The sequence below is a fragment of the Alosa sapidissima genome, chromosome 9 (assembly GCF_018492685.1).
Source record: "Alosa sapidissima isolate fAloSap1 chromosome 9, fAloSap1.pri, whole genome shotgun sequence".
NCBI classification, from domain to species: domain Eukaryota; kingdom Metazoa; phylum Chordata; class Actinopteri; order Clupeiformes; family Clupeidae; genus Alosa; species Alosa sapidissima.
In genome coordinates, this window is record NC_055965.1 from 13,834,543 (window position 1) to 13,860,551 (window position 26,009).

The 26,009-nt window shown below is 41.6% G+C and overlaps 6 protein-coding genes across 8 annotated transcripts; 2 read left to right on the plus strand and 4 right to left on the minus strand.

Moving 5' to 3' along the window:
* The first annotated feature begins 1,143 nt into the window (after positions 1 to 1,143).
* On the plus strand, positions 1,144 to 1,470 carry LOC121718392 (histone H4). Its single transcript, XM_042103425.1, has one exon. It carries the CDS (start codon positions 1,151 to 1,153, stop codon positions 1,460 to 1,462), a length of 312 nt encoding a protein of 103 aa, XP_041959359.1. The 5' UTR covers positions 1,144 to 1,150; the 3' UTR covers positions 1,463 to 1,470.
* An 888-nt stretch (positions 1,471 to 2,358) lies between these two features.
* Positions 2,359 to 2,955, plus strand: LOC121718383 (histone H2B-like). The gene has a single exon (XM_042103416.1). It carries the CDS (start codon positions 2,431 to 2,433, stop codon positions 2,803 to 2,805), a length of 375 nt encoding a protein of 124 aa, XP_041959350.1. The 5' UTR covers positions 2,359 to 2,430; the 3' UTR covers positions 2,806 to 2,955.
* Positions 2,956 to 3,747: 792 nt separating this feature from the next.
* Positions 3,748 to 4,213, minus strand: LOC121718364 (histone H3). Its single transcript, XM_042103395.1, has one exon. The coding sequence runs from the start codon at positions 4,204 to 4,206 to the stop codon at positions 3,796 to 3,798; it is 411 nt and encodes a 136-aa protein (XP_041959329.1). The 5' UTR covers positions 4,207 to 4,213; the 3' UTR covers positions 3,748 to 3,795.
* Positions 4,214 to 5,000: 787 nt separating this feature from the next.
* LOC121718373 (histone H2A) lies at positions 5,001 to 5,491 on the minus strand. Its single transcript, XM_042103405.1, has one exon. It carries the CDS (start codon positions 5,428 to 5,430, stop codon positions 5,053 to 5,055), a length of 378 nt encoding a protein of 125 aa, XP_041959339.1. The 5' UTR covers positions 5,431 to 5,491; the 3' UTR covers positions 5,001 to 5,052.
* Positions 5,492 to 7,106: 1,615 nt separating this feature from the next.
* LOC121718346 (histone H1-like) lies at positions 7,107 to 7,752 on the minus strand. Its single transcript, XM_042103368.1, has one exon. It carries the CDS (start codon positions 7,719 to 7,721, stop codon positions 7,107 to 7,109), a length of 615 nt encoding a protein of 204 aa, XP_041959302.1. The 5' UTR covers positions 7,722 to 7,752.
* Positions 7,753 to 18,846: 11,094 nt separating this feature from the next.
* On the minus strand, positions 18,847 to 25,611 carry npm1a (nucleophosmin 1a). 3 transcript variants are annotated; one of them, XM_042103338.1, is made up of 11 exons: positions 25,460 to 25,611; positions 24,009 to 24,088; positions 23,676 to 23,795; positions 23,398 to 23,491; positions 23,090 to 23,187; positions 22,709 to 22,758; positions 21,235 to 21,304; positions 21,043 to 21,126; positions 20,758 to 20,880; positions 19,700 to 19,774; positions 18,847 to 19,452 (listed from the first exon to the last, which is right to left on the minus strand). In XM_042103338.1, the coding sequence occupies exons 1-11, from the start codon at positions 25,497 to 25,499 to the stop codon at positions 19,408 to 19,410; spliced, it is 879 nt and encodes a 292-aa protein (XP_041959272.1). In that variant the 5' UTR covers positions 25,500 to 25,611; the 3' UTR covers positions 18,847 to 19,407. The 3 variants fall into 3 exon arrangements, with proteins under 3 accessions (XP_041959272.1, XP_041959271.1, XP_041959270.1); XM_042103337.1 differs by having other exon boundaries at positions 20,758 to 20,883; XM_042103336.1 differs by having other exon boundaries at positions 20,758 to 20,904.
* Between the last annotated feature and the right edge of the window lie 398 nt (positions 25,612 to 26,009).

Here is a 26,009-nt window from a genome sequence, read left to right on the forward strand (position 1 = left end):
AGCAATCAGCATAGCAACCGCTTTATTTATGCGTTTTGGCTTATTAGATGCTGCGTTGATGCATATAACTTTTGATCCGTGTGCCCAATTTTCAAAAATGAGGTACTGATGCAATTATTGTGTTTCCACTTGTTCCTTTACAGTTCCCACATCGAATGCACCTAGCCACACACATTTCCATCGTCATTTTCCCACCATTTTCAAAAAAACACAAAAGTGAAACTAATCTATCCTTTCCTAAACCCATGGTCCAATTCCCACGAAATTCGGTAGAATTCACCCTCAAAGCCTAACAGATTGGTATTTCCTATGTTATAGTTATGCATCGATTCATTTTTGATGCATGACCTATAATGTTTGTATTGCCTATATCATTTCTTATAAAGGTCTGATCCTATTCAGGCACAATCAATACTACATTCTCTGGAAGCACACCAAATGTTGTACAATTCGGTCCATAGAGGGCACTACAGCCTCTACCTTCATTCTGTTAAAGGGCACTTCTTGCCATTTGCCTTAGACGCCGACAATCTCCGATTTGTGATTAAAAAAAAACATTTGTGCAAAGTAACAATGTCGTTCCATTTGGGCAAAGTAACAACAGAGACTTTCTAATGAGGAGACACAGCACTCTGACAAATCCTCTGTAGAAATGCACGGGGCTAGTTTGTAACGCTGTTGTCTACACATATCCCACCCCTTCCTCGGCAAAACGTCGACATGGGAATACATTGAGCCAATCATATGTGTGTTGTGAAGACATCGTGCCAATCATGTGTTGTGAACTCGCTGCAAGATTGGTGTCGTGAAGCCATGCGCACGCGCATTTCTGTCGAATAGGATGCCCGATGAGTGCCCAAAAAGCGTTGCAATATGGCCGCCGAGTGGAGGGACTTGCCTAAAAGGACTTTGGTAACAATGTCGTTCCTACTCTGTTTCCTTATAAGGTGGGATGAAGCTCAGATGTGGGCGTTTTTTTTGGTGACGTATATTCGCCTAAATGCCCGCGCACTCTCCATTCTTAAAAATGAGGAGAGTGAAGGGGCAGTGCTTAGTAGTTTTCAACAAGGTCCTCTCTGTGGAAACTAATTTGAGTTGCGAGCCGTAGTTTCTTCACATTCTTGCAGCTCAGTCGCAAGAAGTTTGAAAGATGTCCGGCAGAGGCAAAGGAGGTAAAGGTCTTGGAAAAGGAGGCGCAAAGCGTCACAGAAAAGTTCTTCGTGATAACATCCAGGGCATCACCAAGCCTGCAATCAGGCGTCTGGCCCGCCGTGGTGGTGTGAAGCGTATCTCTGGTCTCATCTACGAGGAGACTCGTGGTGTGTTGAAGGTTTTCCTGGAGAACGTGATTCGTGATGCCGTCACCTACACCGAGCACGCCAAGAGAAAGACCGTGACCGCCATGGACGTCGTCTATGCTCTGAAACGCCAGGGTCGTACACTGTACGGTTTTGGTGGTTAAAGATCAGATCTCTCCTTCGACTTGTACACAAAGGCTCTTTTAAGAGCCACCCAGTTCCTCTGAAAATGGTTGTGTTCCTCTATGTGTAGGGTAATCTTAATTATGAAAAGGCAGTACATAAACCACTGCCACGCAGTTGCCTGAGAACAACACCGTATGTTGTCATACGATTTGAGAGACTGGGGCATTTCCATCTCATGAGACGCTTATAATGTAATCTTCATCACGTCATAGCCAAGGGAAAGACGTGTTCATATGAAGATCATTTGAAAACAACAAAGAAGTGCCGGAACTATTGCTATAATAATCTCTCGTGTATGAAGTGCGACCCATGACTGCGCTATAGAACGACATCAGGTAAATCTAGGATTCACAAATGATCAAACGAAATCCTCTGCAAAAGCAAAACGAAAATGCATGTTGAAAAGTCGCGTGTGCCATTAAAGTCTTAACTAGTTATGACACCGACTTATTTTTCATAATCTGTCAAGCATACATGTGGCTTGACAGACAGGAACCTCAGGATGTATAGAAAGGTTTACTTTTACAGTCAAGCAGTCCTTTTTGCCGTAGAGTTCTGTTGATTAATTCATAAATTGTTAATTATAATCCGAGAAATGGCTCAAAGGGACTGAGAAATACTGTAAGTGTGATGTGTAACGCTTAAAATGATTTTTTGGCATTTGCCATACATTTCGAAGGATTCCTGTCATTCAGCAGAAAAGTGAGGGAAAGGAAACAAAAGGATGTGGTGTACTGTAAACCGATTATCTGTGGGTGGTGCTTGACACTGCCCCCTTCGATTCAAACCGACCAACCGTGTGGGTATTTCATTTCGGAGGGAAATGACAGAGAATTCTGGCTGTGGGTGTTTACATGACGCAGTCCTCTATTTGCATAAAACTTGACACATATACCGGGTAATTTGAGAGCCGTCCGATTATCGAACAGACAGTCGAGATATCAACATGCCTGATCCAGCCAAGCCTGCCCCAAAGAAGGGCTCTAAGAAAGCCGTGACAAAGACCGCCGGCAAGGGTGGCAAGAAGCGCAGAAAGAGTAGGAAGGAGAGCTACGCCATCTACGTGTACAAAGTCTTGAAACAGGTCCATCCTGACACCGGTATCTCTTCCAAGGCCATGGGCATTATGAACTCCTTCGTGAACGACATCTTTGAGCGCATTGCGGGAGAGGCTTCCCGCTTGGCTCACTACAACAAGCGCTCCACCATCTCTTCCAGGGAGATCCAGACTGCAGTGCGTCTGCTTCTGCCCGGTGAGCTGGCCAAGCACGCCGTGTCCGAGGGAACCAAGGCCGTCACCAAGTATACCAGCTCTAAGTAAAGGCTGATTTTTGAACGCGCTTCAATCCAAAGGCTCTTTTAAGAGCCACCCACGTTCTCTTTGAAAAGTAATTCCGATATAAACAGACAACACTGCATTAATTTGCATACAATACTTATCTGAAATAAAGCTTACACTCTTTAAAACCAATTTGTTGAAAAACAACACAACTTGCGTTGTGTTTTTAACGCATCTCTATGTCCAGACCGGGACAACACATTAGTTGTAAGAGTTGTAGCGAAAATGTATCAAATGTTACTTCCGGGATTTGGTAGAATGCGTAGCCTACACTTTTATGTACCATTGGTCCATTTTTTGCCACGGCTGCGTCATGCTCCAAACGGGCCATCAAGGGACACAATGGACTCCTCGTGTGGTTTGAAGAGAAACGGCACGATAGTGGGATAAACATTGGCCAGACATAATGTTCCAGCGAATGAGCACAACTAAAACCGGGTATACAGGGGCGAATAGGACAAGTTAGCTAAAAGCTATGAACCCTGCAGCTGTGTTGGGCTGGTCTCACTTGTGTATTTGCTGTAGCCTATTATACTACCTGGTTTTGCATGTCAAGAATAAATACGGAATGTCGATATTAAAGTCTGATATTTCAACTTCATTCAAGAAATGTTGAGTTCAATGTCAATATGTGGAGTTTGTGTTGTGGCCCTAATACTCCATCGTAGAGAAGCCCTGTCTCTCTGGGCAGAAGTCCGAAACTTAAATTCGTGTAAAGGGGACATGACTCCATTATGTGTGAAGGGTTCACCTGAGCGTATAGATTATGTTAAACTGGCTAGTATCGAGCTCTCTTGCATCTGTTGGCATTACATTTACTTATTACAAAATACCGAGCCATGCAGTTGAAAGTATAGTCGGGCTAACCAAACAAGAACCAATTTAACCAAGACATATGGAAACCAGCTTTTTTCCATGTTTGGGTGGCTCTTAAAAGAGCCTTTGAATTTTCGGTTCTTGACTTCAAATCACTTAAGCACGCTCCCCACGGATACGACGAGCCAGCTGGATGTCCTTGGGCATGATAGTGACTCTCTTGGCGTGGATGGCGCACAGGTTTGTGTCCTCAAACAGACCGACGAGGTAAGCCTCGCTAGCCTCCTGAAGAGCCATGACCGCAGAGCTCTGGAAGCGCAGATCGGTCTTGAAATCCTGAGCGATTTCCCTGACCAGACGCTGGAAGGGCAGCTTGCGGATCAGCAGCTCAGTAGACTTCTGGTAACGACGGATTTCTCTCAGAGCCACGGTGCCAGGCCTGTAACGGTGAGGCTTCTTCACGCCACCGGTGGCAGGTGCGCTTTTACGCGCTGCTTTGGTGGCGAGCTGCTTCCTCGGAGCCTTACCTCCGGTGGATTTGCGGGCTGTTTGCTTTGTTCTGGCCATTGCTACGTATTCTTCGGAATTGAGCAGTATGAACACAATGGCAGAACTTGGGTATATAAGGCCTACGGTCTCAGCCTGCCCCCTGTGTACGTCAGGTTGTTGGTCCCCGCTGATTGGTCATCCGAGTGCCGCCTGAAATTCAAAATACAAAGCCCACCCTCGTAATGGCCTATATCATTGTGTTGATTGACTATTCAGATAGAGATAGATAGATACTTTATTGATCCCCAAGGGGAAATTCAGTAAAATATTCATAAAACCTCTTCAATTTAAATGACAAATAAAATAAATATACTGAAACATTCCATCGGTCAGTGCATATAGCCTGTTATAGAAACAAACACACCAAACAATTAACCTGTTAGTCGTCAAGTACAAACACAAAAATATGACCTAAGGTAGCTTGTATTTGCTACGTTAAAGCCTACAAGTAACTGCTTGTTTATAAACCCCAAACTACCATTGGTATGCCTTATTTTGTATCATTGAGGTAATACGTTACAAGACTGCGTAATCACCTTGAACTACTAGGGCCCAGGAATAACTCGCAGCCTTTCGTGATTAACTAACAATCCGGAGTGATAAGGGAACAGTTTACATTCTTCAACCAGACTTATTTGTCTTATTAGTTACTTAGTGCCCGACATTTTATTGGGGTAAGAGTGGTCAAGTATCGCCAGGAAAAGGAGTGTCTTTACTCAATTTCTTTACTTGGGAGAATACATATTTGTGACGTTAACACGAAACACGTTAATGGCGAAGGTAGCTTGGAATTATAATTTTTTTTATGGGCATTTGGGTGGCTCTTAAAAGAGCCTTTGTTTCGGAGACTTAGAAAGAGTAGGTTTACTTGGACTTCTCCGTCTTCTTGGGCAGCAGTACAGCCTGGATGTTAGGCAACACACCACCCTGAGCGATGGTCACTCCGCCGAGCAGCTTGTTCAACTCCTCGTCATTACGCACAGCCAACTGCAGATGGCGGGGAATGATACGAGTCTTCTTGTTGTCACGGGCAGCGTTGCCGGCCAACTCCAGGATCTCAGCAGTCAGGTACTCGAGCACAGCAGCCAGGTAGACCGGTGCACCAGCGCCGACACGCTGAGCATAGTTGCCTTTGCGCAGCAGCCTGTGCACACGGCCCACGGGGAACTGAAGTCCAGCCCTGGATGAACGAGTCTTGGCCTTTGCTCTGGCCTTGCCGCCGGTTTTGCCTCTTCCGCTCATTTTTTCAGTAAGAGTTGAGAATTAGTCTGAATACTCAAATGCTGAGAAGTGGAACGGCATGTCTTAATATGCCACACCAGCGCGGTACTACTCCGTGCCTCAGTGGATGAGAACAGAATGGTGAGAGCCAATCAACGTGTAGTTCGTTGCGTGACATCATTTTGAAATCTATTTGGCGCGCATAACACTTAAGTTCGACCTTCCTTTCAGATCATTAGCTCAATCACAAAAAAAGTTAACGCATGGCATAGTAGAGAAGTAATATCCCAGGTCAAGTTACAGCGAAGTTTCCAGAGGTTCAAGTTCAACTTAATAACCAGTAAACCCACGAGGCTTCCTGAGATACACATTTGGCACTGGTACTGGCTATTACAATGTAACAAGCTGAAATTGTTGTATTGCAAGGTTTTGGATACTTTGTTTCATATTTGGATGCACCTGTTGCATTAGATAGAAGCAAAGTCCTTTTAGGCAAGTTCCTCCACTTGGCGGCCATATACCAACGTTTTATGGGCACTCATCGGGCACAGTCTTTGGGTCGAACTGCGCGTGCGCAAGGCTTCACGACACCAATCTTGCGCCAGCGGCGAGATCACAACACATGATTGGCACGATGTCTTCACAACACACCATATGATTGGCTCAATGTATTCACATCACACCACATGATTGGCTCAATGAATTCACATGTCGACGTTTTGCCGAGGAAGGGGTGGGATATGTGTAGACAATGGCCATATTGGCGTGACAAACTAGCCCCATTCATTTCTATGGAGTATATTCTGAGTGCTGTGTCTCCACATTAGAAAGTCTCTGATAGAAGTCATGTTGTGTTACCGTAATACATCACCTAATATAATGTATTTTATATAAAATTGCATACACAACCAATTAGGCATAGGAGTAAGATGAGCCACTCCTTTTTCTAGGCAACCGTAAACACATTGTAGGCCTATCATGTGAGCATTTTACGGAAGAGGGAATCATCCCTTACAATCTGTGGAAAGGTACAGCACATGGCAAATGTGGTTAGTTAGTTAGTTAAATAAATAAATAAATACATACATACATACATACATACATACATACATACATACATACATACATACATACATAACTAACTAACTAACATGTACAATATGATTTTTGCTCTCCATGTGGATTCCATTCATGTCCAGAGTTAGGATGATTTAGAGAAAACGTGAATAGAACATTCAGACGAATTACACCTCAATGGGTGCCCTCGTAATCTATGATGTGAGGGCTACACAAAATCATGAATGTTACCGTGGCTTGTTGTGAGAAGCATTTTCTAGCAAAATGGTGGTTGTGGGGATAGATGAGCCGCCAAGGCGGGGGTAAGTCGAGCCAGCCAACAAGTACTTGTATTGCATTAGTGAATTGTCTACACTACTTAATACCACTCGCTTTTGTTTATGTCCCTGTCGGATAGCTTCTACGCTCATTGTTTTGATCCATGACGCAGTCGGGGTTTTGTGAGCTATAGTGAACAAATGCAGAAGAAGCTGAGTATGATTGTGTATTGGCAAACAGAATTTGATCTGCCTACCAGCAGGCACTGACGGAATAAAAGCATTCAGAGAGCGTTTTGGTGGCTCTTAAAAGAGCCTTTTTGTACACATGGGGGGAAAAGACAGAATGCGCGAACATTTAGCCTACTTCTTCTTAGGTGCAGCCTTTTTGGGTTTGGCAGCTTTAGGCTTAGCCACCTTGGGTTTCGCTGCCTTTGCTTTCTTGGGGCTCTTCGCTGCCTTCTTGGGGGCAGCGGGCTTCTTGGCTTTCTTCGGGCTCTTCGTTGCCTTTTTCGGTGTGGCGGGCTTCTTGGCTGCTTTCTTCGGAGACTTTTTGGCGGCCGCAGGCTTCTTGGCTGCTGCCTTCTTGGGCTTCTTTGCCGCGGCAGGTTTCTTCGCTGCAGGCTTCTTGGCTTTAGGAGCTGCCTTCTTTACCGGCTTCTTCTTTTCCACTGCCTGTTTCTTGTTCAGCTTGAACGAGCCGGACGCGCCGGTCCCTTTAGTCTGGACCAGAGTTCCCTTGGTGACCAAACTCTTGATGGCCAGTTTGACACGAGCGTTGTTCTTCTCCACATCGTACCCACCTGCCGCCAGTGCTTTCTTCAGCGCAGCCAGAGAGACTCCTTTCTTCTCTTTGGAAGCAGAGATGGCCTTGACGACGAGCTCGCCCACACTTGGGCCAGTTTTCTTGGGTCGGGGCGCCTTCTTCTTAGGGGCCTTTGCAGGGGCCGCAGCGGGAGCTGGAGCAGTTTCTGCCATTGTATCGTTGAGGTTTCACGCACAGACTACTCGGGAGACCTGAGAATGACTGTCAAAGCCGGTGGGCAGGACTTAAACCAAACATGAGAACCATTTAGACTCAGCAGAGTGGGAGCTGTCCCGGCCTTTCTGTGGCGAAGAGATCACTTGTGTTTTCTTCACACACTTCTTTGTAAGAAATATGAGTAACGACACGACATTTATCAACAAGACGATGTCTGTTGTGAAGAGCACAGCCTGCACGTCAAAAAGAATATATGGGGGCTTATGGTCGCCCTTTATCACTTTTGCAACAAACTGAGAACGTCGGACCTCTAGGTGGAGAGGTTGCAGTCAGTCGGAGTTTTGTGAGGAAAACATGCACACAATCATAGTAAAACCGCGCAATACGTCGACAAAGAAGTGCCTTAGACCAAAACATGAGTCTCTGTCACTGATTTTACGTGTTACAATGTGGGTTTTGCGAATGTGTACTTTCCAACCGGGAGCTTTATGGACACTGCGAAACACAATTCACAAACACGAAACACACGGATACATACCACATAGGTCTAAATAATATAGGACCAATTTATGGGAAACATTCGTGATGTGGCAATATTTGTTAATTCTGCTATGCAGACATATGACCAAGACTGAATTACAGTAGAATATGTGTTTCTAACACACTGGCTTAGACTATTCTTTGGACTGCCAATATGCCGTATTGTGGGGAGCACATTATACAGTTGCGTTTTGCCTGTTCATTATGAGTAGCCTAGGCAATCTATTCATCGGGTTTAGATAACGTCTTGTGCCATCTCTCCTGGACCCAAAGTAACTCTTTCATTATCGAAGAACTCCTGATACAATACCATACAACTTTGGTCATTTTGCTAATATCATTGTCTTGTTTTTAAAGCGTAGGCATGCACTCGTCCCTTAAATACGTTGAGTTTCACTTCTTAACACATTTCTTATATTGAAATATAAGATATTTCTTATAATGTCTGATATTTATTATATTGTGCTGGAACCTTTGCCCAATTAATCTTTCCCTTTCTGACTTGCATGAGGTCAGGTCAGTGAGGCCTGCAGGCCATAAATAGCAAATGGAAGTAGGCCTACACAACTGTTTATATTCAATAGAATACAAGTTGATACAAAGGTCTATCACAACATAGACGATAATATGTGTGTTACTATGGATTTATAATAAGTTATTATCCAGCGGTCTTTTTTGACCGGGAACACAAAACTAGTAAACATAAAACGATAACATCGGATGGTATACACACTGATGGTATGAATAAAAAACACATCTGGCTTTTGCTTTCTCTGTGCACAAGGTAGGCTTTGTCAGTTTGAGATCATACTTTTGTCATAGTTCTGTAAACATGCAGGGATCCAAACTTCCAGTATTGGTGTTTATTTACACACATCAAAACAAACACAAGTGTGTTTTTCCAAGTCAAAACACAAAATAGCAATTTCACTGACAAAAAAAAAAAAAAAAAAAAAAAATCAGTCTACATCGTGTCGTCTCTCTCAAAATTGTGTCTACATCACATGCAATGTCCTCTAGTCCAAGGTACCGGGGAAAATATCCTCTGGAATGCCGTATCCAGGCCTGACATGATGCCTGGTCAATATCCCCACATGCCTCCTCCATTGCCTATAAAAGGGCTATGTATTGATGGGGATGACGGTCATAGACCTTCCAGCGCCAGGCAGAGAAGAACTCTTCAATTGGACTCAAGAAGTGAAGAGTGGGTGTCTGACCAAAGCAGCCCTATGGAAACATTTCGCCTCAAGTTAGGCTGAACCCGTTGGCTTCCCTCAGGGTCATTCCATGGTTGATTTCATGGTCCACTATTGTAGCTCTGATGTCATCAGTAATTCTGTTTCTTATTCTTCTTACTGCCCCCATCCCCCCTCGTCCTTTCGCTTCTTCACCTCCGTGTCCTCTTCCTCATCCTCTTCATCCTACTTCTTCACCTCCACGTCCTATTCTTCAGCCTCCTCTAATTCTTACTGTTCTCACTCTTCCTGCTCCCTCTATTGTACCCATTGCACATTACCTGTGACTTATATAGTGCTTAAGCTGATTGCAAAGTGAACTAATTATCTAAAACAGTTTTCACATGAGAAAGTGTGCCAGAGAGTTGGCAAAATAGTGTAAATAATAGCCATACATGTGTATAGATTTGCTAGGAGTGTGTTGATCATTTGGAAATTGAGTGTAAAGCAGTGAGTTGTGTTTACAGTTCCGCAAAAAGAGTGCTGTGCAGTGGAGTGCTGTGCAAAGTGTGTGTTACAAAATTGCAAACTGAGTGCAAAGCAGTGTTTGTGCTTTTAGTTTTGCGAACTCAGTGAGTGGTTTTGCTATAAGTATTAATAGTTTTAGAAATTGTGCTATAAGAATCACAGATGTGTTTAAGCATTCAGAAAAAAACTGTAAGCGTGTGTGTGTGTGTATCTGTGTCTATTGTTGTGTCTTTCTTTACATCTGTGTGTCTCATTGTGTCTTCGGGTCAATTTGACCCAAACATCTTGTTAAGGATGTGTAGGGGTATGTTGGCATGTCTACCAAATTATTTATTCATTTTGTCATTATCAAGTTAACTTAAGGCCATAAAGTATCAGGCAGAAAAAGAAAACATTACACACACAAGGGTTAAGTGTGCCTGTCCTGTGTTGAACTGTGATAAACAACAACAACAAAAAAAACAACAGTTGTCCAAAGTATCAATGTCGGTCCTACTTTTTTTCTGTTACTTTGTAAAACTCAGAAGTGGGCGTTTCTTGGTGACGTATATTGGCCCGCGCAGACTCCATTCATAAAAAGGAGAGAGAATGAAGGGGCAGTGCTTAGTAGTTTTCAACGAGGTCCTCTCTGTGGAAACTAGTACGAGTTGCGATACATTACTGTTTTACATTCGTGCAACACTTCGTCGCAAGAAGTTTGAAAGATGTCTGGCAGAGGCAAAGGTCTTGGAAAGGGAGGCGCAAAGCGTCACCGCAAAGTTCTTCGTGATAACATCCAGGGCATCACCAAGCCTGCAATCAGGCGTTTGGTTCGCCGTGGTGGTGTGAAGCGTATCTCTGGTCTGATCTACGAGCCGTGGTGTGTTAAAGGTTTTCCTGGAGAACGTGATTCGTGATGCCGTCACCTACACAGAGCATGCCAAGAGAAAGACCGTGACCGCCATGGACGTCGTCTATGCTCTGAAGCGTCAGGGTCGTACGCTGTACGGCTTTGGTGGTTAAAGATCAGATTTCTCTCTCTCGGTTTCTACTCAAAGGCTCTTTTAAGAGCCATCCACTTCCTCATAAAAGCGTGTTCCTATAGAGTCATTTGAATCATGAAAGCTATAGAGATACTTTATTTATCCAGAAGGAATTTACAGTTTCTCTCAATAGCTAAAACACAATTTCTGAAACCTTACCTGTGCTCAAAATCAAATACTACTCTCAAATTATAAACAAAGCGATCACAATGATATACACTATCAATCGGTCAGTAAACAATACACCAAAAAATAGAAAACACATTGTTCAAAACATTTAGTTCTCAATGAGAATAGCCTAGCCTAATGTTATGCCTTTGCATCTCTCCACAGGGATACACAAAGGCTAGGGTTAAGTGATGCTTTTGTATCAAAGAAGAAGGGATGACACCTTAGACTTATTTTATGTGGCATTTTCAATATGTGTTGGCTATGCAGGTCATGTGACGCCTCTTCCAAGACACAGGCTCAGTTACTTTGCCATTATTAGTTAAATCACAATCAGTTTTCAAGGGTCAGCCCATTACCATGCATACACCACTCATGCATTTGCTCATTCCAGTCTATTAATGCACTGAACATTCATCTCTCACGATTTCATAGAAAGACAGAGCAGGAGGTTGCATATCAGGAGCATGAAGGAGTGAATCTTGTATTTACATGTCACCTGTACTATAGTCCTATTTAATATATGCATAGGATTAATATTCTGCTGATTTGTCTTCCCATTACCCCACAATCCCTCTGTCTTTCTAGGAAAATGTCAATGTCAACAGCAGAAGGAAAATTACTCTGCAGGCCCTTCCCAATCTTCCTGTGGGAAGATGGATTTTTTAAGACCTGGAATGTAAGTTTTTGATTAAATTGTGTGTCCTCTTTCACTCTTTCTTCTTTTTTTTAATTTGTCTTCTCTATATATCTCTATTTCTATTCAGCCCTCTCTGATACTACCTTGCAGCCAAAAGACAACAACCACAACCATCTTCCTAGCCACCAGAATAGCAATTAAATCATACTAGAGTAATTCACCAAGAAAGTCATATTTGGGAATTTTACCTGAACTTTTCATTCACTGGTATTTCATATTATATTAAATACACATGTAGTGTTTTTCATTGACTACTCTACTTATTAACTAATTACTGTCATGTTCTTCAGGCAGAATAAATTGACCTGCCAGACTTCTCGGATGCAGCTGTAGCTATTCTCACTGTCTCGGGTGATACAGACTCCCTTGTGAAGTTTGGTCCTGCTATCCATTCTATAGTTCTTGAAGGAGATATTGTTGTGTGTGATATAGCAGAGTTGACAGAGTCTGTTCTCCAAATCTCATGGTTGGTACTGCCAGCACGTTAATACTCAAACAAGCAATAGAGCTTTTCGCTTTAATTTATGTTGGCCTATTATTTTGTTATTTGAGTACTATTACCTTTGTTGAAGTGGTAAAAGGTTGTTATTTCTTTGATTTTTCTGTATTAACCGCATTGCTGGGGATGTTGTTCTGTTAGAATTCTAATGGAATTCTTAAATAAATGGAATCTGCATGAAATTGTCTTTTGAGTATTTTTTTTATTTGAATCATACAAATAAAATATTTTTGATTTTGAGGTAAATAGTAAACCTAAACAGTCAAAAAATGTGTTTCAATAGAGTGAAGTCAACTTAAAAAATAAGAGACTGAAGTGACAATGTTTAGGTCTGAGAAGCCAAAGTCCTTTTAGGCAAGTCCCTCCACTCGGCGGCCATATACCAACGTTTTATGGGCACTCATCGGGCACAGTCTTTGGGTCGAACTGCGCATGCACAAGGCTTCACGACACCAATCTTGCTCCAGCGGCAAGATCACAACACATGATTGGCACGATGTCTTCACAACACACCATATGATTGGCTCAATGTATTCACATCACACCACATGATTGGCTCAATGTATTCACATGTCGACGTTTTGCCGAGGAAGGGGTGGGATATGTGTAGACAACGGCCATATTGGCGTGACAAACTAGCCCCATGCATTTCTATGGAGTATTTTTTTTAAATATTTTTTAACATAGCTAAATATTTTGAGGTAATCAGTTTCATCAAATATTTTGAGTTCATTGAACCTGGGGTTTACAGTGTAATATGCAGGCATAGACCAAGAATGAATTACAATAGAATATAGGCCTAACACACTGGCTTAGACTATTCTTTGTAGGCCTACTGCTTATAGTGATAAGTAAGTGATAGTGGGGAGGAGTGGCATTTTGCCCCTAAACAATCTATTTATCGGGTTTAGATTGCCTAACATCTTGTAGCCTACCATCTCTCCTCGACCCAAGTAACTTTTTTGCTGAAGAATTCCTGATAGCCTACAATGCCATACAACTTTGGTAATTTTCCTGATACCATTGTCTTGTTTTTAAAGCTGTCTAAATAGGCCTAGGTTGTGTTTCACCAGAGACTTTCTAATGAGGATACACGCCACTCAAAAAATTCTCCATAGAAATGCATGGGGTAGTTTGTAACGCCATTTCCATTCTGGCCATTTTGACATACATCCCACCCCTTCCGCGGCAAAACGTTGACATGTGAATACATTGAACCAATCAGGTGGTGTGATGTGAATACATTGAGCCAATCATATGGTGTGTTGTGAAGACATTGTGCCAATCATGTGGCGTGATTTCGTCTTGAAGTCTAGATGCCCGATAAGTGCCCAAAAAGCGTTGGAATATGGCCGCTGGGTGGAGGGACTTGCCTATAATGACTTTGGCTTACAGTTTTTTCTGATTGCTTAAGCACATTTTTTGTAACTATGGCTTTTTTTGCAAAACTCTACACACAAATAGGAAAACCTTTCACCCAATCAGCAAAACATTGTAGTTCTCTTGCAAAAGCTAACACACCTTGCTTAACTCTTCACACCTTCGTAAAAATGGTGTTTTCGTATCAAACAGTAAACACAAGCCATCACAATAGTAAGCACACAATGTGCCAGCTACACACTGATGGTCTGAATAAAAAACACATCTGGCTTTTGCTTTCTCTGTGCACAAGGTAGACTATGTCAGTTTGAGATCATACTTTTGTCATAGTTCTGTAAACATACAGGGATCCAAACATCAAGTATTGGTGTTTATTTACACACATCAAAACAAACACAAGTGTGTTTTTCCAAGTCAAAACACAAAATAGCATTTCGCTGAGACAAAACAAATCAGTCTACATCGAGTACTCTCTCAAAATTCCGTCTACATCACATGCAATGTCCTAGTCCAAGGCACCGGGAAAATATATTCTGGAATGACGTATCCAGGCCTGACATGACAATATGCACATGCATGTAGACTGTTTTTTTGTCTGTAAAAGGGCTATTTCTTTCTCTTCCCACTCTTCCTGCTCCCTCCATTGTACCCATTGTACATTACCTGTGGCTTATTTATAGTGCTTATGCTGATTGCAAAGTGAACTAATTATCTAAAACAGTTTTCACATGAGAAAGTGTGCCAGAGAGTTGGCAAAATAGTGTAAACAGAGGCGGACAGAGTACACAGCTTCATTACTTCAGTAAAAGTACAGATACCCTTTGCTAAATTTTGCTCAAGTACAAGTAAAAGTACAACAGTCAGATGTCTACTTAAGTAAAAGTACTGAATTACTTGTTTTTAAAAGTACTTGAGTATCAAGAGTACAAGAGTAGCCTACATTTTCTAAATATTGCATTACCACTGCCACAGTGCTTACATTTATGTACAGAAACGTCCTACATGAAGTTATGAAAAATGTTAATGTTAATACCTTGGAGAATGTAAAAGGAATTGAAAGTAAAATAAAGTAATTTTCATCTTTCAATCTTTCAATCTTTCAATACATTACAATACATGGGCAGTATTTCTAATACATGTGTTTAAAACACGTATTTCAAATACAAAATACTATTTTGTAATTGAAACACTTGAAGCGAAAACTATCATTAACTTGTTCAGAAAATTGAAATAGTCTGGCAAGGTGGGGCCACAGGTTGGCACATTCCCGGGATGGACCTGCTGCGTCTTCATCCATTGTTTCGTCCATGGTTTCGTCTCTTATCTAAATCTGACCATGGAGTTGACTTTGGCGGACAGCTGAAGGTGATTGCTGATAGACTGTCCCAATCAGTGGCGCCTGCACAATCCAATCACGTTTGAAGAAGTATCAGGTACTCACAGTTATGGATAGAAATGTAGTGGAGTAAAGAGTACAATATTTGCCTCTCAAATGTACTTGAGTAAAGTCATGAGTTCTCCCCAAAAATGATACTCGAGTAAAGTACAGATCCCTCAAAATTGTACTCAAGTACTGTACTCAAGTAAATGTACTCCGTTACTGTCCGTCTCTGAGTGTAAATAATAGCCATACATGTGTATGATTTGCCAGCAGTGTGTTGATCATTTGGAAATTGAATGTGAAGCAGTGAGTTGTGTTTACAGTTCTGCAAAAAGAGCTGTGCAGTGAATTGTGCTTACAGTTGTGCAAAGTGTGTGTTACAAAATTGCAAACTGAGTGCAAAGCAGTGTTTGTGCTTTTAGATTTGCAAACTTAGTGAGTGGTTTTGCTATAAGTATTAATAGTTTTAGAAATTGGGCTATAAGAATCACAGTTGTGTTTAAGTATTCAGAAAAAACTGTAAAGGTGCCATGTGTAATGTCTGCCAAAAATCAATTCATAACCTACTCCACATTCCATAAAAGATGGGTGCAGTATACCTCCAGAAAGTGAGTTGGTCTACCCTAGAGTAACAGCCGAGACACGTGTATTGCAGTTTGGCTGGCGGTTATGTTGCCCGCATACCACCTCCCATGGCCGAAACTGGTATTATGACACCTGTCGGGCCGTGGCTAGTAATTTAGCATGCTAATTCAGGTTGATATCTCTGCAGCACTATCATCGCCCTTATTTATTCTCATTTTTTTGATGTGTGTAGCTCATTTTTTTTATATTTTTACCTCAATTCTTACACATGGCACCTTTAACCCTGTATGTATGACACCTAGGCCTGTCCCAAGATGTCTGAGAACGGTGTCTCGCTTTGATTTTGGTCCAACCAAAAGTACCTCTGTTTTGTCATCATTTAGCTTCAAAAAATGTTGCTCATCCACTGATTAATGGAGGTTAAGCATGTGATAAGGAAACAAAGCAAAGGCCATCTGGGTAGTGGGCTCCTAATTTCACCATTTCAGTTGGGCATATTTGGTGGGGGGCACAAAGGCCACATAGGGCACCAAGGCCAAAGTTAACTATACAGTAGTAGGCTATAAAAATTATCAAAGTTGTATTTAGCTTATTCACAGCAGTTGACCTGCATCACTGTATGAAACATAAAAAAACATGAAAAATATATTACATAGAAATGTAAATCATCTGATCATCTAATATTTACAGATATCTAGGCTATATTTAACATTTATTTTATATTTGGCCTGTTATGAAATCATTTATTGAACAATTTAAGCACAGCTCAGCTTTAAGAAACTCAAATAGCCTAGATGCATGCTTAGCATTTTGTGTGGACGCTCACCTGGTAACCTGGATTACAGATTACCTGACCGAGCGACCACAGTTCGTCAGACTGAAGAACTGTCTCTCTGACACTGTGATCTGCAACACCGGAGCGCCACAGGGAACTGTGCTCTCTCCAGTCCTGTTCACCCTGTACACATCTGACTTCTGCTACAACATCGAGTCATGCCACATGCAGAAGTTTTCTGATGATACTGCAATTGTGGGGTGTATCAGGAACGGGCAGGAGGAGGAGTACAGGAGCCTGGTGGAGGACTTTGTGCAATGGTGCAAACTCAATCATCTTCAACTTAACACTTCAAAGACCAAGGAGATGGTGGTGGATTTCCGCAGGTCTAAGCCCACTCTGCTACCAGTTCACATTGATGGGGTCAATGTGGAGGTGGTTAGCACCTACAAGTATCTGGGTCTCCACCTGGACAATAAACTGGACTGGTCAGCCAACACTGATGCACTCTACAAGAAAGGGCAGAGCAGGCTGTACTTCCTGAGGAGGCTGCGGTCCTTCAATGTGTGCAGTAAGCTCCTCGGGATGTTCTACCAGTCTGTTGTTGCCAGCGTCCTCTTCTATGCAGTAGTATGCTGGGGTGGAAGCACAAGGAAGAAGGATGTGGGGCGAATTGACAGGCTGGTAAAGAAAGCTGGCTCTGTAGTGGGAGCTGAACTGGAGTGTATCACTTCACTGTCTGACAAAAGGACCCTGAACAAACACAACAACTTGCACAACTGACAGACTGAGAAAGTAATTTGTCCCCAGGGCCATTGAACTGTTCAATGCCTCAGGAGAGATAGACTTCTCTGCATAGTCTGCCTGCCTCTTCATCCCCTCCATGTTTGGTACTGTCTGTCCACTAGCCACTTGTACCACTGTCTTTATGCCTCACTGTTTGCGTGCTATATTAGCACATTAGCACATATGCATACCCCCCCCTCCATGCCACAGCCGAACTGTGGCCACACTTATACATTTTCTTAAATAGTTAAATATATAGATATATAGACTTTCCTTTACTTTATTTCTGCATTGTTGCACTGTTGACTTCCTCATTTGCACTATCACCATGACCACTATCACCATTGCACTACCACCATGACACTCATTCACACAGAGCACCTTAGAGTACCTTACCATACCTTACTATGCACAGAGAATCACAGGCTCAGTCCCTGCCTCAGTCATTGCAAGCGCCTCTGATTTATTAATCACCACTATGTGAATACTGTTTTTAGAATTGATTTAGATTAAGTGTTAAGAGTATAATTTGTAATTTTGTTATTTGTATTTTAGTATATTTTTATATATTGTATTAAGTGTTAGTATAATTTGTATTTTAGTATATTTAGCATATTCTTTATCTTCTACTGTCCTTACTGCTTAGCTGTGTTTTTATATTATATACTTTAATTACTCTTCTGCTGTTAAAGAATGTGTTTGTCTTGTATGTATGCTGCTGAGACCTTGAATTTCCCCTGGGGATCAATAAAGTATCTATCTATCTATCTCTATCTATCATTAAGGCTACTTTCACAAACTCTTAGTCAACTGTCCTCTGATTTTAATATTTACCGATATCTACGACATTTGTAACATTTATTTTGTATTTGGCCCGTTATGAAATCATGTAGAACTATTTAAACGCATTGTAAAACGTAAAGCCCAAATTTGGAGACATCCATGCATGTCGAAATTTGCTGCAAATTCAAAACTGGATTACTCTGGAACGGCTAACTGTACACCTTTGTGTTCGGTAAGGTCTGCTGTTTATTCTGCTATATGGTTTGTAATGTGTTGAAAGAAAGGGTTCGTAAAGGATTCCACGGAGATGAATGGGTAGGGAGATGGGCGCAGAACCTTAAGTGGAATGTATGATTGAATGAATGAAATTATATTATTTACTTTTCACCACAGCAATTAGCAACTAACATCGTTTAAAAGTTGAGAAAAAGCTTTCATGTGATGTGATACTTGTGATGTCTGTGTGACGAGTAGGAGAAATTGAAGTCAAATCTTGAACATACTATCCTGAGTAACCACAGGCCCATATCAAACCTTTCCTGAGAAAAGAACTTAAAAAAGTCAATAATACCCATAAGTAAGCTAGTTTATATTTTCCACATTCAGCTCATAAACATATGGTGAATTCTTGTCTCGACTGTGTTTGAGGAGACAAAAGAAAAGTCCTTGATCTCACATGGTACAGCATACGAATGACGGGACACGAGCAGTCTCAGGACATTAGGCTACATTTCACATGGCATAAGACAATGGTTGGAAGTGCCTGTAGTTACATTTAAATCAATAAAATGAATCACAATTCAGTGGAATTCTTTATTCAGCTCCCTCCCCAACCCCCTGACAACCCCCCAAAGGGACTCGGTACCCAACAGGGCACATATAAAAACTCATTCAGGCAACATGGACCAGTTCTCACAGAAACACATAATTAACCAACCAGACAATCAAACAAACATGACATAAAGGGGAGAAATGGACTCTAAACTAAAAAAGAAAAAAACCTGGAATACTCAACGGACCTCCCTCGACAACAGAAACATTAATTAAACATGAGGTCCGTTCACACACTTGATTTTCAAAATAACAATTAAAATGTACTGGACTGGATTCCCCTTCCTTCTTTTGCAGGTCAGTTCTTCTGGCAAATAAGGCTGATGGCAGGATGGCAAGGTAAAATCCGAGAGGACGTGTAGACAGTTTTCTGTATCTCAATCTGACGCAGACTGATTATGTGGTGATTAAGAATACGTAACCACGGCTCCAACTTGGGGGTGGATAAAACAAAAGGGTGGGGTGAAAAACAATAATTTATCCAAAAAAAAAATTATTGACAACCGAATCAGGGACGAGTGATTGCTGATCATTTGTCCACTGTTTGTCTCCACTTCCACAGGTCAGCGATGGTCTAGAGAATAACAAGGGAAGAACATGCATGAGCTTCAAATTCAAATAATGCAGACGTAATCTTTACAGGTCAAGGCGATTCAGTCCCACTGCTCTATTAAGCAGTAATCTTGTGTAATCACATCAAACGGAAAATAGAAAAAAAGACCACCAGTAGGCCCTACTAGTGAACCAAAAAGCAGGGTATGGGCAACCAGAATACACACCATAATTACACACAAAATTCTGACATTACAGTGGGAAAATACCTTGGAGTCGGTCACTTTGAAGGTGTTCTTCATGTAGTTCTCAAATTTGGGCTGAAGTTTAGGAAGCGTCACTCCCTGCAGATACAGGCAAATATGTTATTAAAACAACAAATCACCACCCCCCCGATAGTTCAACCAGAACCACACTGCTCCATCCACAAGTCAGGAATGACAGAGTCACATTAATTATGCAGCAATGTCATTCCTTCAATTTGTATCACGGTGATGGGTTTCCCATGCCTTTGTGTCACGTCTTCCACGATCTCTTTTCAGCCTCTTAAATATTTGGACTTGATGCCAAATGGTAGGATTTCAAATTGAAAGCACTAGACCACTTTTCAGTCATAATGAGACTGTTACGGAATCCTCCTAAAAGACAGGGTTCCCACTCTAAGTCAAATGTAAAATTCCACAACTTATCCCTGACCAAAAACCTGAATTTCCATGACTTACTATATAATGAATTCCAGGAATTCCATGACCCGTGGGAACCCTGAAGAGAACTCTAGCATAATGAAATCATAGGGCTCTTCTACTAGGAGTTTTTCGACTTAAAGGAGTCAATATCACACCGGAATTCTCCTTTAAGCAGAGTTACATGTTCAGGTTAAACACTAAACAATGTACTTTGGATACTACCAAAAAGATAGCATTTCAGCTAGCTTGTTTATTTTTTAACTTGTTTTAAACAGAATGGCATGCATCTCATTTCCATTTTATTCCAGACAACTATTCTATTTAAAAGTAACTATTACCACTTAATATCTTATATTTAGCACCAAGTGGCTCAGGGAGATGCTTCAAAGTGTCATTGTTTTAGACAAAAGGCACTTGTATTAAACAATAAGGATGATGAGGACAATACTCTATACAAGCCAGAGGAGCGGGGAACCCTACACCCAATTAGACACTCCTGTGGTCAGGACCAACGAAAACACAGATACACATTTGTGAATGCAGCCCGACAGGACATTAGTAAGGACACAAAGCTATGGGAATCCTGAAGGGAATCCTCTGGTCCTGTAACAGCAGCAGTGGCTCGGTTGGGGCGAACAAACCTTCTGCACGGAGACCATCATTTTGGTCTTCATGTCGTCCACGGAGAGGGGAGCGCGTGGCGTCTGGGGGGTTTTGGGCGTCTGCGGCTTCTTGTTGTCTTTACCTTTGCTGTCTGGGGTCTTCTGCTGCAGAGCAAACAGAACGGTCTGTTTACATGAAAAGTTCACGTGAATTGCCTTCGACATGATAACTGAACTGCAATTGCATGTTTGCTTCAGGTACCTCTGATAGTATGCAGGCAAAGCAGAATGTGAAAGCACAAAAGTTCAACAATAACACTTCACCTGTTTGCCTGCAGGTGTTCCGGGCTTGTGTGACTTGCCATTCTGGGCTACAGGTGTCTGTGGTTTGGATGGTGCCTTCTTGGGCTGAAACATAAAAACATTTTATTGGTACTCGGCACGCAACTGCTGTTAGAAACTAACGTTAGTGATCGTGATTGAGAAAAAGATATGACATGGGGGGGGCTACTATACCTTCACTGGAGACTCTTCCTCATCCTCATCATCCTCCTCATCCTCATCATCTTCGTCCTCATCCTCATCACTGATGTAAATAAGAATACATATTAAATCAATACAACTACATACAATCCTTTTGATGAACACATCAATCTCCATTGATAGAGCTGCAACAATTATCCTACTAATAAATTATTTCAACTTCAGATCGATTAAATTTGGGAAATAATTGACAGATTAATTGAAAATGAAAACTAATTGTTAGTTACACAGCCATTGTCACTGCTTTTGAAAAAGGCAAGTGACAATTGACCTTTCGCAAGCCCCGCCCTTCGAACGCGGATGAGCCAATGGCAGTCCAGTAGCTCCGCACATGTAGATAAAGTCCGACAGCTTCACCTTACAGCTCGATAGAAATGTCTCTGTATTGGAAGCCGTGATTTTTTTTCCGGTTTTATGGGATTGTAGTGATGTATACTGATGTAAATGGAAAAGGGACGGTCAAACGACATGTGTGGGATTAACGCAACACCGATACACAGAATAATAGCTTTCAATCTTGATTATGCTTTTTTGTAATTATGTTAAATTATCTCCTCCCAGCTCTCCCCTATTTTAAGCAAAGGGTTACTCCTTAGCAAACCACAATGAAACAGTGCTCTACCACATCTATGGATTAAGCCAAACAGTTAACTCAATGTAAGTAAGATAAACCTGGTCGTTTATTGGTCTCAGCACTGCCAGCATTGTGTATAAAATGATCGTCACTTAGAGGAGACTCGTAGACAACTAAGGTTAGCATAGTTAGCTAACTTCTGCTAACGTGCTAGCATCGCCTCGTCAGAAAAGCATGGGGCTGTGCACAGTAGTGTAACATTTATTCACCATAAATTAATAAAGTTGAAGTCGCTCTGTAATGTAGACCATGTTTCCGTTTATTTGCAGTACCATGTTCCTTACATGACATGACCTGGTGCCCTTGCATGCAAGTCTATCTAGCACAGCTAGCTATTAATATCAGTGAGTCCCACTCGCCCCCCGTGTAAGTTTGTCACCCAACAAACCTAGATATTATTTTTTATACATGCGTCTCCATGGCATACTGGAGTTGTTCAACGAATTCTAAATCAAATCAGGTCTGTGGCTCTGTAAAAGAGCCTCTTGGGTTGTAACTTTTACAAACTTGTACAGGCTTACAGCTACCATTGCAGTTCTAGTCAACTCCGGTCTTAGCTGTCGGACTTAGCAACAATAACTAAGGGGGGCGGGACTTCGCGAAAGGTTAATTTGGAGCACAAGCTAACCTGCATAGTAAGTAAGTCTAAGTTTATTTGCAGGAGAGTAGAGAAGAACACATTCAATCAAGTTCCTGGCTCACTAACTAGGTCTCATTATTTTGTATTACTTTCATTGCATCTTAATTCTTCATTTAAGAGCCAATATCCTCATCTACTAAGGCACTGTGTATGCAAGCAAAACCAAAACTCACTCGTCGTCGTCATCCTCATCATCATCTTCCTCCTCCATCTTCATCTTTTTCTGTCAAGAGGAGAAACCAAGTGATCAAACTCAGACACTCTTCTAGGAAGTTTCATCAACAAATCGATTATTACAACCATGGTTGTCAATGCTGTTGGCAGAAGTCAACTAGTCGTGGACAAAATGATGAAAAAGCTAAAAAAAAAAAGGCAACACATTCCCATGTATGCATTGATGCATTGTAGTTAGTAACTATGCAACGCATCCCTGATCCACAACTAGTCACCTGCAATTACAAAAAACATTTTAGACTTTCCTACGGGTTGTCTGCTGCTTTTTTTTCTTCTACGGGTTGTCTGCTGCTTGAAGCAGTTTCAGGTCAGCTACGTACCGAAAGCCTCATTCCAGGAGGTGCCATTCGCTTCAGAGGGTTGCCCGCTTCCTCCTCCTCTTCCTCCTCCATCTCTTCATCATCAAAACTTGGCATCACTGGTGACAAGAGAAAAGAAAAAGTGGGGGAGAAAAACATCAGTACAGCAGCGTATCAAACCTTCTGAGCGGATTTCTTCCAAGACTAGACACCAAAGACCAAAGTTAAAACTGTAGCTGCCAAACGAAGCACCGAATAGAATCGGATCGGTCAAGTAATTCTGAAAATGAAACAGAATTGTCACACATTTAGGCAGAGCAGGTACTCACTGACTAAGTGCTGTCCACTGATGTGTACTGGGCCTGTCCCAGACTTCAACCTGAACACAACTGGGGGTGTAATTTCAAACCCACCCACACACACCTGCGAAGGAAAGAGACGGCTGTGATAAAGACACACACTTCTACAACTAAATCTTTTAAAGATTAAAAGTTTTAAACAAACAAATAAATAAATAAATAAATACTCAATCAATCAATCAGACCACACTTGATTAATGTCCATGGTCTTGTGAGGGAAGTCTACTGAAGGCATCCAAAGGACTTACGCTGGGCGAAGTTGATGGCTTAAGGGCTGCCAGAACTGCTGTGACTTTATTTCCTTCCGCACCTGTTCCCTCCACCTCCACAAGATGCAGGTCATCCTTCGTGCTTGGGTCGACACACACCTGACAAGAAAGACGATGTGTTTCATAAATGCAAATCCGGTACATTATTTGCAAAATATACCCACGCATATTGCTTACATTATGTTGCTTTTATGTATCTCTATGGAGGCTTTTACATTGACTCATAGTATCAGAATAATGATATTTAATATTAATGTATTCTTGTGTGCCCTTCTATTTTTACTACACATTTAAGAGTACATTTTTACGTACCATTCTAATGGACAACTGGTGCTCCACATCCTCGTCCTCTGGGATGAACTTCACATCTTTTCCAGATGTGAGTTCGCATCCTAATGACGAAAAATACAATTAATTACAGTGCAATGTAATATGTGCATTTCCTGAATCCATAACACATTAACAGTCCATATGAAGCCGGTGGGAATATCACTGCCATTTCGAAATCCGCCAAGAAAGAGAATATTGAATTGCAATGGGGTCGCCTGAGGTAACGGGGGCAGAGGGCTCATGGCCCACTTCGAAGTTACCCACGTGGTGCGACTGCGAAGCATGCTTACAATTGACATGGAAGAAAATAATCTAGAGCTAACCATGGGAATAGGACTTTAGAGTCATTATAATGATTAAAACTCCATGATTGTAAAATAATATTTTAGACAGCAGACAACTCACATACATCCACTTTCAAGTTGAGAACACGATTACCGCTACGCTACACGAAAGAGGGTTGGCTAACTGTGAATGAATGTGAGGTGGTAGGTTAGGCTACATATTTAGCAAGCTAAGTAGCATAGTTAACTGCAGGTCTTGAACACAGAGTTCAAGACATGTCCTTCGGCAGTCTCACATTAAAAACACTACATCACTTCTAAGCAAGGTATTTGTGAATCGCCTAACGTTACGTTAGCAATAAAGTTCAGACGCCGTATGTTTTCTGTAACGTGACTCAAAGCGTGGTTCACGCCGGCTAGCACGCATGTAACGTAAAACCACAACACCACATTCTTAAAATCCACCAGCTTTGTAAATGTTCCATATTTAGACTAATTGACTAGCTAACAATATCATCAATAATCATCTAGATAGGCTTCCTGTCACGTTAATTAGTCTGTAACGCTAGCTGGCAGCTTATTTTAACTAGCTAAACTGTGTAGGCCTAGACACACGTGTCTGGTAATTTGAGACCTAGCGCGGGTAACATTAGCTACATGAGAGGACTCTGCGCTACTGAGGTTACAGACGTTACGTGAAACAGATACAGTTAGTGAATATTACATTTAAGGAATTTCTGTTTCATCTTCTGAAACTGCCAATTCCAAAATTAGCAAAAGGTTGACGTTACATCAATAACGCAACTTGGCTAGCTAACGTAACGTTAGCCTAACCGGCTAGCTGGATGACGTTACCATGCTTTCTAACTGAGTGGTAGCTAACTTCAGCAACCTTATCCATGAAGCCACAATTTCACAGTTTTGTAAGACTGGTTAATGCTATTCCTGAAGTTAACTGTTCTTCAAATATTGCCACTTGCCTATGTAACCGTAGGTCCGTTTCTAACGTTTGTCCATCCTTCCTGTTCATAAGATATTATAGCTAGCAGCTATGTTTTTACACCTAATCAAGCGGTTAATGTTGCTGTTATAGGATATACTGAAATAATACGTATATTTTGAAACCATGCATTTGTAGTTCATAGTTACCATAGAGATATGTCTGTGGTCCTACTTCACTCATGTCCATTTTGCTGATGTATCCAGAAGCGTGACCCTGTGCGAAAGTGTAGAAAAGTTGCTATGAGAGTGAAGGAAGAATGCTATCTATAACCACACCCCGTATGAAGACAGACATCACTTTAATGCAATGGCTATGAGTAAAGAACCAAAGTAGGGCGGGATATTAAACGTATTGGTCTATCATTGGTTGAAAAAAAACATTCCCTCATCATGTCAGGGACACATGCACGCAGAACCATGCTCGTATCCACTGATCTATAAAGAACACTTCTTTATAGATCAGTGATCGTATCAAATATCAAAAATATAGCCTATATTATATTTGTCTTGAATCTGCACATTGAGACATGGATGCAATCTTAAACTATGAGAAACACCTAGTGTGCCATCTCAGGATGTTTTTATTATTGAATAAAATGCATTTTTAGATGCATTTTTGAAAATAATTAGCCTAGGAACTATTTGTCAGGCCCTGTCACGCACATCACTATTGCAGTTAGGGCTGTGAAGGGGGCTG